At 41.6% G+C, this 13,860-nt stretch overlaps 1 protein-coding gene across 1 annotated transcript in view; it reads right to left on the reverse strand.

The window, feature by feature from the left end:
- GAD2 (glutamate decarboxylase 2) overlaps positions 1 to 13,860 on the reverse strand; it is a 40,023-nt gene that overhangs the window by 12,321 nt on the left and 13,842 nt on the right. Inside the window, exons 8-10 of the mRNA XM_058825701.1 lie at positions 5,322 to 5,401; positions 2,167 to 2,221; positions 652 to 768 (exon numbers count right to left, since the gene is read on the reverse strand). Coding sequence (XP_058681684.1) covers positions 652 to 768; positions 2,167 to 2,221; positions 5,322 to 5,401 — 252 coding nt within the window. The remainder of the gene's footprint in view (positions 1 to 651; positions 769 to 2,166; positions 2,222 to 5,321; positions 5,402 to 13,860) is intronic.

Raw genomic sequence — 13,860 nt, forward strand, 5'->3', positions numbered from 1 at the left:
TTCATGTGACTGAGAAGTATTTAAGGTAAATAGAAATTCTTCCTTTGAATAGACTGATTTTGGCTGACACAGTAATTCAAAATCAAGACTCCCAAACCTATGAGAAGTCAATTACCAAGCCTTTTTGGAGAAAGGATTTGCAAAAATGACATAGAAGATATTCTAGGGCTGAAAGATGATCCTTTAGAAAGAGTTCTTGGCAAGAGCCTGGAAAAAGCTAAGAAGCCAATCTGATAAATTTCCCTAGCACTTGCATTAACCTGATCGGCAATTTGCAGTACTTTATTCCAGACAAATGTATCCTTTTCCTTATATATTTATTTTGCAGCGGCTGCAGAAGCTGAGCCAGCTCTCAGTATGCTTCTTTCGTATTTCTTTACTAATGGCATTTAAGATAAAGCTGAAAGCCAAAAGCACTCAAACTAGGTCAACTTAAGTGTCCCAGTTGCTACAAGTACAAGCACAGTCACAGCTCCTAAAATATCCCCCTGACCTGAGCCTTTCAGAGAAGTGGGAAGTCAGTGCTTGAATGTTAGACTTAATTACAGGAACTAAATACAATGGGTTTTGTACAAGATGACACTCTCCAAAATGAATAAATTAATGTTAATACACCTTGTAATCCAGCCCTCTACGTATGATGGTACTTACATCCACATGCATCCAGATTTTGTATTTCTTGCAGATGTCTGCAATAGCTATGAGAGGATCAAACGCCCCATACACTGTTGTCCCAGCTGTGGCGCTCACCAGAAAAGGAACAAATCCCTGCAAGAAAGCAGAGGGAGGTTGTGCATGGTCAGAGAGCTGCAGCCCCCTCCTCCCCGGCAGCCCCAGCTCCTCCTGTGCTGTCCCCACAGTGACCCCACGAGTGTCTGCCAGAGCCCAGCCCTGCTCGGTCACACTGGCTTTCTCCACGTTCAGACGCCAGCGATATTTCAGTTTCTACCTTAAGGTGGCAGCAAACTTCCAAACCAGCATCCTCCATTTATGGAGACAGGTACGGGCTCAACAGAGCAATTCTGCTTCACACCACCTGCCTGAAACAAAAAGGTCTGCACTGCAGGATGTCACATAAACAAACCTCAACCGGGCACCGCAGAGAGAAGCGATGCTGGGGACTGTGCCCTGGGCTGCAGTGCAATTATCCCGGTCTGGCCATGTGGTGCCCCGGTTGTGTCACTGGAACATCGGGTCTGATGTGGGGCAGGGGAGGTGGGGGGCTCCATCCCCATCCCCAAGGCAGAGCAAGGAGACAGCTCTTCAAAGGTGAAGGCAGCAGCCTCCACAGAGGCCAGGGAATATCTTGGAACTCCATCTGCTAAATGCTGTGCCTCATCAGCCATCACTTCTGCACTGTGTGACCCGGGTTCTGCTAAAATTTATAGAAGTGTTTCATTTTAATTTCATTTTCAGTTATGTTGATTTTATAAGGAGTACTTCGAGGTCAAAAATGGCTACTTTTTTTTTTTTTTTTGCAGAACTGGGGTTCAAACCATCAAAAAAGTCCAAACTTCCTTCTGCAACAGTCAGTAGGTTTGAGTAGCACTCTATTAATATTCTGCCTTTTTTTTTTTTTTATCAACTGTATTGCATTTATTGGGAAAAATGTGCTTTTAATGAAGATTTGTGTTATTTATCAGGTTTGGCTGCTGTGTGTCTAGTGAATATAAATGCTGAAAGCACAGGGCTGAGTTTATTGCATGCTTTTATCTGATGTTTTAATTCTAGCTTCTCTCAGTGAACAAATACAAGTGTGTGCATTTTTAGAGATATGTGGATTTTAGTTTACCTTCCACTGATTTGGTGAGTCTATGAAAAATATTTTCAATGCATTAGAATAAAACAAATTCCCCAAAATTATGACTCAGGTTTTGACAATACTCAGCTGAGAAGCTGCATCATAGGCTGATAATATAGAAGAGGAGGATGTTATGCAAAACATCATATAAAAAAGAAAGCCAAATAGGTCATGGATATTATAAAGTAGTTGTAAACCTATTTTCTCAGCAACTCTTGCCTCATTAATTGGCAGGCTACATTTCTAAGAAATAAATCAAAACTTAATGGGCAAGCCTGTGTTGTTTTACCAAAGAAAGCAAACAACTGGCTTTGCCATTCTTCATGTTTTTTCATCTTCGGGAGCAGAAAAGTTGGTAAACTTACTTTTTGTTTGGCTTCAACAATTCTTCTTTCAAGGTCTGATGGGATCATTTTCCCTCTAGAGCAAGAGAGAGTTATATCAGTAACTTGATCTCGAAATCAACATTTGCTGTTCCTTCTTCACTTAATAGGAAACCCAAAGAAGGAGCAAAGTGACTTTTTTGACCAAGAGTTATGCTGCATTGAAGAGCACAGACTCTGTCCATTAGTCTTTTTTACCCTGTTTATTTAGTCAATATATCTGCATCAATACAGTGATGGGAACTGAGAGAAACTATCTCGTGGCCACCCCATTAAAGACTGATGCTGCTCCCTGGAGCCTCTTGGTCCTGCCTGAAGTTACAGTCCTGGGAATGAGCCTCAGTCTCCCAGGGAGAGGCTCAGCCCAGTGTCCCAAGAATTCACTGGGTGCCAAACCCCAAATCCCCGATCAGCAGGCACAGAAAAAGCCAGAAGAGCTGCACAGCCCCGAGCAGTGCCAGCCAGCAGTGCTGACAGCAGCCGTCTCTGTGCTCCCTTCCCAGGGATGGAGGCGTGCCAGGGTGACTTTCCCACGGCTCAGGGAATTGCATGTGTGCCCTCCCTGGAAGCAGGGTGTGCGAAGCTGCCGGTCCAGACTCGCCAAATGCACTGTCAGGCTCCGTGCACCGACCGCATTTGCAACAGCTCCACGTGAACCATCCACTGCAGAGTCAGCTGGGCAAGGCTTGAAGGCTGATTTAGGAAATCCTCTGAATTAACTAGGTGCAAGATAAAACTGTGCTGATACTGAATATGAAGGCTATGGTTTTCTTTGCTATAGATACAAGCAAGTCCATGAAATAAGAGTCAGTATGAATACCAGCAATACAAAAATGATAGATTCCCATGTTACAGAAATAAAGTCTTCACCAGCTTTGAATGTTGTACATTTAGATTGTTACAAATTTTTTAAGACTTTTTCAGATTTTTTCTTTCACTAGGCTCTCATTCCTGCTGCTATAAAAAAAAGAACCTTAATTAAAGCTCAAAATGAAGTGGAAACTAATAAACCCATTAGTTTTAGTTTCCTTTTGCATGTAAACCCTTGACCTGTTTTCATGACATTTTCATGCACGTCCTTTTAAAAAAATTATTAATTTATTGTAATAAGATACTGTTGGTTTAGTAACCTTCCATCCTCACACAGCTTACAGTAAGATGGTACTTATTTTAGTAGAAATGGGTTTGTACTGCTGAGTTTTTTTGCGAAATCTCTCCTGCATGTTCAAAACAGTAAAATATGAAAAGAATAACTAAAAATAAAAAGCTCTAAAAATCTAAAAATTAACCCAAATTTTTCTTGCAGAAGTGCAAGGAACGTCCAAAGAGTATTCAGCTCCTTGTGAGCTCCCCCCAGACACATGTACATGATAAGAGAAAAGCAGTAGTAGTCTAACACTCAAAAATGTTCCTGGGATCATGAGAGGAATAAAGAAAATAAAACCATGTCAAAGGAGGGCAATGAGTTCCTCTTCAAAACATAATTTAGATGTTGATCTGTAATAGTTTCTGATTTAGTGAGCTTGTGCATAGAAGCATACACAGAACTGGGAAGATGCTTTCACTGCCCAAATTTTTTTACCAAAGCAAGCGATTTTCCAGCCCCATGTCACATTGAGTAGATGCAGGAATTCATGGCCAGGGGAGTGCAATACCCAAGCAGGGTCAAGGTTTACCAGGTTAACAAGGCAAGCTTGGCAGGTGTGGGTCAGAATGGAAAAGAGGCACTGAGAAGCATGCTTGGTCATACTGAAAACATCAAAAATGCTCCTTCCACAGTCCCACATCTTCACAGAGGCTCTTCTCAACCACACCAGCCCACATCCTCTGCAAACAATCTGCTCTGTCCCTGTGCTGTGGGACAATCTGCTCTGTCTGCTGTGTCCCTGTGGTGCCTGTGAGACACACAGGAATCCTGCTGTTTAATTCAGCGTGGGCAGCCCAACCTGTGTGTTCTTTACAGAAAACCATCACACTGAATTTGCACAAGGAGAAAAAGATGACATGGCTTCATTGATCCACATCCATCTCCAGTGAATAGAAACAACTGGGGATTTATTTTGATATGTGTTGGTTGTTCTGACGTCACTAAATCCTCTTCAAGGTGTGTTGAGTCTTTTGTTAATAAAGAGATAATAGGACCATAAGTCAATATGCAGGCACTGTGATAAGCACTGTAAATTGCTTACTTGATGCTTGTTTTTTAATGTGGGAGCAGAGTATTGTGACAGCAGCAAAGCCTTCCATTATGTTAGAGATGTAATTAATTCAATACCTTATAATAGTAAGGGACTCAAATAGCATTTTCTATTGGAAAGACTCTCAATAGAATCAGTAAGAATTATTCTATTAACTTTTTGTCCCACAGAAAGTGTTTTCCCTAAACGAGAAAATTTTTATCAGAACATGTTGATTTTGTTAATATACTTTTCTCTCAAAATGGGGTTTCACAGAGGATTGAAACCTTTTAGCTGGGTGAGGTAAGCAGTGATTTATCTCCCACCCTTTCTCAGGGCCTGTGTGAGCTGCACATCAGCTGCCTCCTGTGCTGTTGGTTTCCAGGATCACCATCCTCCTTTAGCCTGTGCTTCCCTCAATGCTGCCACAATCCTTCTCTGCACATCCTGTCACAAACATGCCCCTGTTAAGGGCACTGAGAGAATGCAATCCTGCTGAGAAAGATGGTGGGGACATGAAGTAGTAGAATTATACTAGCAAATGCTCCTGAATATTTTATTCCTACAAAAGGCCCACTGCAGCTCATTTTAATGGATCAAAACATGACAGTCTGATTAGACCAAAACAAGCTTCCTCCTGGTTTCTTAGCACAAAATGTAAAGAATGATATTAGTTTGATATCCTGTTTCACATCAGAATGAAACAAAAAAATATCAGAAACCGCCGAGGAAAGGAACTTCTAAGATATTTTATGGACTCCAAAAATGGACCCATAAAGAAGCTTCTAACAGGGCCAGTTCCTCAAGTGGGATACATCAATGTAAAGCTGATGAAGATGATAGTGCCATGACAAATTACACCAACTGCTGATCACATCCTACATACTCTCTCTGAGATGAGCACCTGATGATCCTGTGCTATGCACCACAATAAAAGGTGTATTTGACATCTTTACTTACCTTTCATCACATCTAATCAAAATCACACTATCTGTACCAATACCCAAGGCTGCAGCTCCTTTCTTCACAGAAAAGTGACTCTGAAAAAATAAATTTATTATTATTTACTTGTTTTATTATTTATTATTTAATTTAATATAAAACACTACCCTGTTGCAAACCCTTCAGCAAGAAGTTCTACGAGGCAGTAATTACATTCAGAGCCCTTTTGGAAACTGATCACTGTAATTTGAGGCTTCAAAGAAGGTCAGTACCATCAACTGGAGGAACAGCAATCACTCTAATCTGGGTTTACTCCTGGAATATTACAGACATAACTGTGGTCTATGCTGGACCTTGATGCAAACCTGCAGCTTCTATTGCTTGTACAGATTCTGCTGTGAGCTTGATTTACTGAAACAAAATAGTCTTCTCTACAGAATTCATTTAGTTTGTGATGCCCGGAGTCATGTGCTACAATGTATATTCTGCCCAGAGAAAAAGAGAGAAATGAATATAGGACGCCTAATTGTGATGTCATGCCAGTGAAAGCCAGTAATAACTCCTACTAATAAATACAGCTACTGAAGTTTAAAATCAGAATGGGGCTATTATTATCATTATAGTAAGACTATTAGTTAATCTGTATACACAAATAAAATGTGTAAGCTACATACTGGAGTGTACATTGGCCTAATTTTCTCTTGCTCATAGGACTTAACTCCCAAGCTAGTGTTGGTATATAATCCTAAATTGAATCCCAGTGATTATGATAATGCAACAGTTTTATATCAAACTATAGCCCCAAGAATCTGGTTTTGTATTAACTCAAACCCAGCTGTTAACAATATTGTCTAAAGTAATTTTAACTACAGTTTATTAAACATTGAAAAAATGGAAATTCTTTAGATACTACAGTATCATTAACTTAGGATGTAACACTATAAAAAAGATCCAGAAGACAAAACCCTAACAAGGCTTTTTAAGTGTCCAGAGTGTTAAAGAAGAAAGTAAGACCTAGTTTGCAGATCACAAAGGAAAGAAGCAATCACTATGGCTTTGTCAAGGGAGTATTTGTAAGCAGCAGAGAGCAGAAGGGGAAGCGACTGGCACAATGGTTAAACGTGTGGACTTCACCTAAAGGCCACGAGGGCACAGATTCACTGCATGCTAAAGGACTCTTAGCATAATGAACACTTTGAAAATTACAACTTAATGAAAGAAGAAGAAGAGTAGAAGAACTGAAAGATGTACATCCAACTTCAGAAGGAAAAACCTTTGTGTTTTACAAATTTCTCAGGGAGTAGTTTTCGTGGAGGCTTGACTGCTATGGTTAAGAATTTCCAGTACAAACTCCTTTTTTATATGCCTGTATTCTCACCTTTTTGGATGAAATTCTTAACATTTTCATGATGTCTGCTGACTTTTTAAATATCCGGATATTTTTAAGAAGTTCAGATTGCTCTTAAGTCATGTTTCACTGATGATATATGGACAATTTGAAAATACTTCCTCAGGCAAATATTTTTAATACTAGATTTGTTTTTTAAATGCAATGGGTTGGTACAGCTTTTCCCTGTGGGACATGGCTGCAGTGTATGAACAATGTGTATTGAGCAGCCCCTGAACCCGTTGCCTAGATGTAAAATCAGTTTTTGAAGTACTAGTACAGCAAACCACACCAGTCCCTGAAGTAAGCACACTCTGAAAAGTAAACATACACACACTGCACTGACTCTCACATGAACTGATGATAAATGGAATGCATACTCATCACTTAGATGAGCCACAGGGGATTGGTGCCTGTCCCTTGCAGGTAGCCTAACCAAGGTGACACCATCAAGTAGGCTTCCTCTGCATTCAGGGGGAGAAAGGCACCTTCAGGCAAAGATTTATCCAGAGTAAGGGTGGCTGGTTTGGATTGGGTGCTGAATGACATCAGGTGAAGAAGTTTCTATCCCTTATCTCTGAAAAAAGTCCTGTGATACCTGCTGTGAGAATGGGAAGTGCATCTGCAGCCACCAGCCCTCAGACACTGCAGATGTTTGACATCCAGACATCACCCAGCCTGTAAAAGCCACTGGTCACAGGTCTGTTCATCTTGGAATCCGCTCTGTTGTTTTTCTAGCTGGGAGTCGCAAGGTGCTAGGAAGTATTTAAACACTGAACATCACAGCTCAGCCACCACACTGACATTTTTCATGGCATGTTATTTCCTTCACAAAACTGCATTTTTGAACAAATGCATTTCTTTGAGTTTCATCAGCTTCACTAAATGCAGTGGGCTTTTCCCCAGCACAAATGCACTGTAGATGAAGGCTTGGATTGTGACCAATCCAAAACCCTCAAAACATCAAAGATACAAAAGTCTGTTCCCAGCCCTGTGGGCCTCCCTGAGCCCTATGGGGCAGCAGTGCAGCTTTGTGGGAGCAGGAAAGAGAAGAGCCCATGAAATGGCTATTGGCAGGAGGAGGCTTATAAAAAATTCCCAGTTTAGGAAAGTATCTTGGAACTTTGCAAAAATTGAAAACAGAGCAAAAATATTGCCAGTATAATGACAGTTCACAGATATGTTATATGAAGATAGAATTGAATGCATATACTTAAAAAAATTAATCTGCTTTTCATTCATTTATTACACGAACTGATGTGCACATACTGGGTGGTGTAAATATATAAATGCAGGTAGAGATTTAGGAGTGAAGAGGCACAGATATATTTCACTGGGGTTTGAGTTGATGACATTACATTTATTAATTTTGCTCCTTACTCCACACTATTTAAAAAAGATTTACTGTTGCAATTTGTTTTTATACTAAAAACCCAGAACTATTCAAAGTGCCTTAAAAAAGAAAAGACAGATTTAAATGGTCTACTATGAGGAAGGAAATTAGGCCCATGTGCTCAAAGGCATCTATTGGAATATGGCCAAGTGCAGCTGCCTTGCTAAGAAGTCTCATGGCACTGCTAAAAGAGCACTGGGGGAAAAAAATGAATGTAGTGCTGATAGCTCAGTTGCCTGAAGGCTTTTTAGAGACTGAAGGGAATTCAGTGGCCAGGAACCAAAACTGGTTTACGGATAAATTGGGAAGAAATACAGAAGTCTGTGCACAGAAGGGCAAATGCAATTACAAATTCTAAACAAACTGAATATGAAATGGCTCAATCTGTCTATACAGTCACAGATATAAGAATTTCCAGTACAAACAGATATATGACTGCTGTTATGTTTTCATGTTTTAGGGCAAGACCACAGGAATTACTCCAAGGACTTGACAGGCTCTGAAAGACCAAGGATGAAAGCAAAATGGAAAAAATATATTTGCAGAACCAAAGAAAACTTTCACAATGATAAGTATTAAAATTTGGTTTAATATTCCTGTGATGTTGGTGAAAGTTTGGTTGTCTGTGTAATATAATGGTAAACACAGAAAACTATAAAGGTCAACAAGATGAAAAGGTTTGCAGAAATAAACCTGATCAGACAGAACTATTCACAGATGATTTAACTGGGCTAACAAGGAAGGACATGAAATGTGACCCCTCTGCAAATACCAGGGCTACAGATTTTCAGACACATCAGGAAGGGAGCCTGAACATCACCCTTCACAACTCAGCTGTGCAAGAGTTACACGGATCTGAAGCCTCATGGAGGGAGAACCAGGGGACAAAGGGAGGGCAGGTGCAGGCTGCCTAATGCCAGCCTTGAAGGAAAAGAGGAAAAGCCAGGCTTGGGGGCACTGGAAGGTCTGGAGTTTCAGCACTGTCCTGGGCTTGCAGACAGAGGAGGACACAAGGTGGGAATTGGCTGTCATTTTGGCTTTCTCCCTCCCTCCCTTCACACACTGCACAGGGTGCATGGAAACTGCAAATATATCCCCAGTAGAGAGGAACCTAATTTCTATATAGAAAGAAATGTGGTGAAATTCAGGGGTGAAGGAGAAGGTATTAGTGATATAGATATTAGTGATATAGGTATATAGATATTAGTGACTAAGAGCGTACTGACAGTCAGAAAAACAAAAACGGTGATTCTGAGCCAGGGGAATTTTCCCTTTATCTAAAATTTCAAATGCTGTTAGGTACAGGTTTGCTCCCCAGATAGCCATTTTTACATGGTTAGCTTTGTAAGGTAGAGAGAGTGTAAATGTATTACATGTGCAATAATGAATAAGCCCCCTGAAAAATGGAAGAATAATTAAAAAGGCTATCATGCTGAAAAGTACAGTATTGTTATCTGAAGTGCTTCAATATACAGATGCTTCTTTTTGTAGCTTGCTAAATTACTTGCTCATCATCTGGCATGGTTGAAGCTGTCACAAACAACCATCCTAATGCCATGAGCCCCACAGGGCATGGCTGTGTTTTCAGATTGCTGCTTCTCCTTGCTTAAATAAATCCAGAATGGCATGAGCTTTGTGGAGGTGGCTTATCAGCAACCAGTTTCCAAATGCTGAGCAAGCTAGGACTGATCTCCTGCAGCTGAAACTCCCCAGGGTCTGTCACTGGCAGCCCAGGAGATCTGGACCCCCAGCCTCACCTTATCACCTATTCACCAGCAAAGAAGGAGAATTCACTTTCCTATTCACTTCTCTTGGGCTTTAAGCATTGTGCAATCTCTGGATGTGTAGGCTGGGCTATTTCTCTCTTAATAATCTAAAAATGTGTTTCTAGTTCAGGCTTGCTGGTTGGGGTCCCACAAAGGTGGGGAAAAAAGGTACCTCCATACCTCCCTGATCTCCTAAGGCTTTGGCACCTGCTTTAGACTTAGGATGAGTTGTCTTCTGCAGATCTCACTCTTTTTTATTGGCCATAAAAAGTGTATAGACTAACTCAGATTAAATGTTTACACTTCAGGTGATTAACATTAAGCAACATGAATCCTATCTTTATCATCTGATTTCAAGCTACAGCTTCTCCCTCAATTACCTACAAAAAGAACACACTGTGTCCCATCCAAGTTTTAAATACACTGCAATGAGAGATATATTTGCTATGGTTTCATTTACCTACTGCTATTCAATTTTTAAAGTTACTTGTTAGTATCAGGTGAGAAATGAGGATATTGATGTTTCTAAACATACCAGTATGCACATCCTTGGCATTTTCCAAACACACAATTTCATGCCGCTTTTCTAATCAGAAAGACTCATTTGGTTTATTTCTAGTGCAGATAGTTTTGCAGCACTGTATATAATAAGAAATGTTGCACTGAGTTCAGGAGGATACTGTGGCACTGTAAAAGCCACAAGGTATTCTGGTCCATACCAGATGAAGGATTAGACCCAAATGATGATTTTCTCCTTTAAGACTGACTGCACTAGAGCACTACTTTTATAGAAAATGCTTTTACTCTGATTTGAATGGTGCTACCTGAAATAAGTTGTTCCTCAAATAATTTTCAGTTTCCCCCTGGCTTCAAATACCATAAAAATAGTTTTCTAGTTATTATGCAGTAAGTAGTGCAAAGAAAAAAAATGTGTGAATCCATCAGTTTGATTTTAAGTTTCCTTAGGTGGAAACAAATCTAATTCCTACTTACTCTGTATGCCCAGAGTCTAATTTACAGCTTTCTAGTCTATGCTACAAAATAGAAAACAGGAACTTTCAGGCTCCCCAAACCTCCCTCTGGAAGCAACGCCTCACACAACACCCCTTGGACTGCTTCTGGCAGGTGGCAGTTCTGCAAAGTGTCTCCTAAGTTGCAGGGACAGAGGGCAACACTACATATCATGGAAGTGGTAGATTAGGGATCAGATTTTCCTTCATTCCACACAGAAACCAACCCAAAACCTTCCATAGCCTGTGTGAAATGGTCTATCAAGCTACAGACACAGAAGTGATTTTTTAACTTCCTCCTGCATCAGCACCAAGAAGCTTCACAGCAGGCTTCTGGAACTGTTCAGATAAAAACTTTACAAAACCACTCTTCTCCCACAGATACTGGAATTGTTTCACCAGCCTTTTTTTCATTTTCTGAACTGTGGATTAAGCCCACACAGTCCCTAATTAATCAAGTCCACAGAAATTCTGCAAGCTTTTTAAAGCTATTTTCCTACCAGCAATGAAAAGGGCCAAAGTCTGTTTTGTGACTTGAACCCACCTAGTTCTCTCCAGCTAAACTTCCCCTTTGCACACTTTTCCTCCTCAGGGCAGCATGACTGTGTCCTTTTGCCTCCTAGGTGTAATCCCTGCTCCGTACAATTTCCAGCCACTATTGGACACTCTTTAAGACAGTGCTGGCTGGGCAGGTCAAAATCACAACAGGGAATCAGTAAAAATTTAACAGGTCTTGCCTTGGGGCCAAATGGAACAACTAAAATGTTCTGAGAAGGCAGCCATCTCTTTCAGCAGCTTTTTCCATGCTGAAAAAGGGATGGACTCCTCTGAACAGCTACAGCAGCCTAAAACTGATATGCTGGAACACAGGAGGAGGCCTTCACTTTGGATTTTTCATAGTGTTTGAAATGATAGACTGAAATAGGTTTTTACAACTGGCATCCATCACTTTTTCCCCTCTGAGTCAAGGTCTCTTGCATCATGTGCAGTCCAGAACAGCTGCCCTGAAGGACATCACTGATCATGAGCAGTGCAAATGAAAGAAGACTGATGATGCCCTGATAAATACAGAGGACTGAATGAAATCCTGGGTGCCAGGTGCATCTCAGGAAATTAAACCTGAGGAAGACCTACCCAAGCAGTTGCAGAGTACTTCACCATCATTGGTGAAATAGAAACAAACAGCAGCAGAGTGCTAAGTTGTGGGATGGGGGAAATTTGCTGGCTGGGAATGTGCACAGTTGGAATAATCACATAGGCCTATTTTAGGCACCAAATGTAGGTTTGTGTACATGAGGAGGCTCTTTATGGTCAGTGCACAAAAGTAGGTGAAGCTCTCCCAAAGGTGATTTAGAACATTTAAATTCAGGAATATTTAGGTTCCTAATTTGGATGCTCTGAGTTTCTCTCCAGAGGTGCTTCTCTTCACTGGTTGTGCAGAGAGTGAGGCTCCTAATTTCGGAACACGATGCACTCCTAAATTAGGGAGGTAATTACTTAAAAGCTGTGAATTACTCCTCCCTTCCCTTCTCCCCCACTGGCAGCTGAACCTATAATGGCATCAGACTGAGCCATATTCTGATTACAGTAGTAGTGGTGGCAACTGCGATACAACTTCATTCATTTATAGTACAGGAAGCTCTAGACTGGTAGTAATGAAAATAGAGTCTCATCTGGGATGCTGAAATTCTTCATTGAGAATTGCTGATATTAAAATCTTTGCATCTGACTGAAAATTTGAAAACCAAAATCTATGAGTTTCTAAACACATACAGTTACCTTAAGCTTTGTTTACTATCACACCCTGCATGCAGAGCATAGGAAAATGACACTATGGATCTGCTGCTCCAGCTAGATCCCTAAAAATCTATGGGGCCTGATCCCTACAAATCTATGGGGCCTGAATTCTCAAAAAGCTGGCTGAAGTCATCACAAAGTCTTTCTCACTGACTTTGAGTGGTCTTGGGAATCTGGAGAGGTCCCAGCTGACTGGAAGCTGGAGGACATCATCCCAACTTCCAAGAAGGGCAAGAAGAAGGACCCCAGAAACTACAAGCCTGTTAGTTTCACTTCAGTAGCTGGCAAATTCACAGGGAAGATTATTCTGGCAGGTACTGAAAAACACCTGGAGGACAATGCAGTCATTGGTCAGAGCCAGCACAGCTTCATGAAGGAAAGTCCTGCTTGTCAAACCTGATTTCATTCTGTAACCCACTGATCTAGGAAAGCCAGCAGATTGAAGCATTTTGGACTTCAGCAAAGCTTTTGATACTGTCTCTCACAGTGTCCTTCTGGAGAAAGCATCCAGCTCACAGCCCTGTTACACAATGGGTGACCAAGTGGATCATGGGCACCAAGGGTTACAGTGAATGGGGTGACCCCAGACTGGTGACCTGCCACTGATGGGGTTCCACAAGGATCCATCCTCAGCCCTGTGCTCTTTAACACCTTCATTAATGACTTGGACACAGGACTTACCTGGATGCTGGGTATGTTTGCTGATGACATTAAACTCGGGAGAGCTATTGACTCCCTCAAGGGCAGAGAGAGCCTGCAAAGAGACCTCTATAAATTAAGAGGACTGGGCAATCACCAACCATATGAAGTTCAACAAGGGCAAGTGCTGGATTCTGCACCTGGGATGGGGCAGCCCTGGTGGTGTGTAGAGACTGGAGAGCTGTGCCACGGAAAGGGACCTGGGGGCCTGGTCCATGGCAAGCAGGAACCTGAGCCAGCAGTGCCCTGGGGCCAGGAGGGCCAACCCTGTCCTGGGGGGCATCAGGCACAGCACGGCCAGCAGGGCAAAGCAGGGATTGTCCTGCCCTCCACTGGAACTGCCTCCTCTTGGGTATCACGTGCAGTTCTGGCTGCCACAATACAAGAAGACATTAAGCTGCTAGAGGGTGTCCAAGGAGAGCCTCCAAGGATGGTGAAGGGTCTGGAGGGGAATCCATATGAGGAGTGGCTGAGGTCACTTGGTCTGCTCAGCCTGGAGGAGAGA

Source organism: Ammospiza caudacuta, chromosome 1 (genome assembly GCF_027887145.1).
Source record: "Ammospiza caudacuta isolate bAmmCau1 chromosome 1, bAmmCau1.pri, whole genome shotgun sequence".
Lineage (NCBI taxonomy): Eukaryota > Metazoa > Chordata > Aves > Passeriformes > Passerellidae > Ammospiza > Ammospiza caudacuta.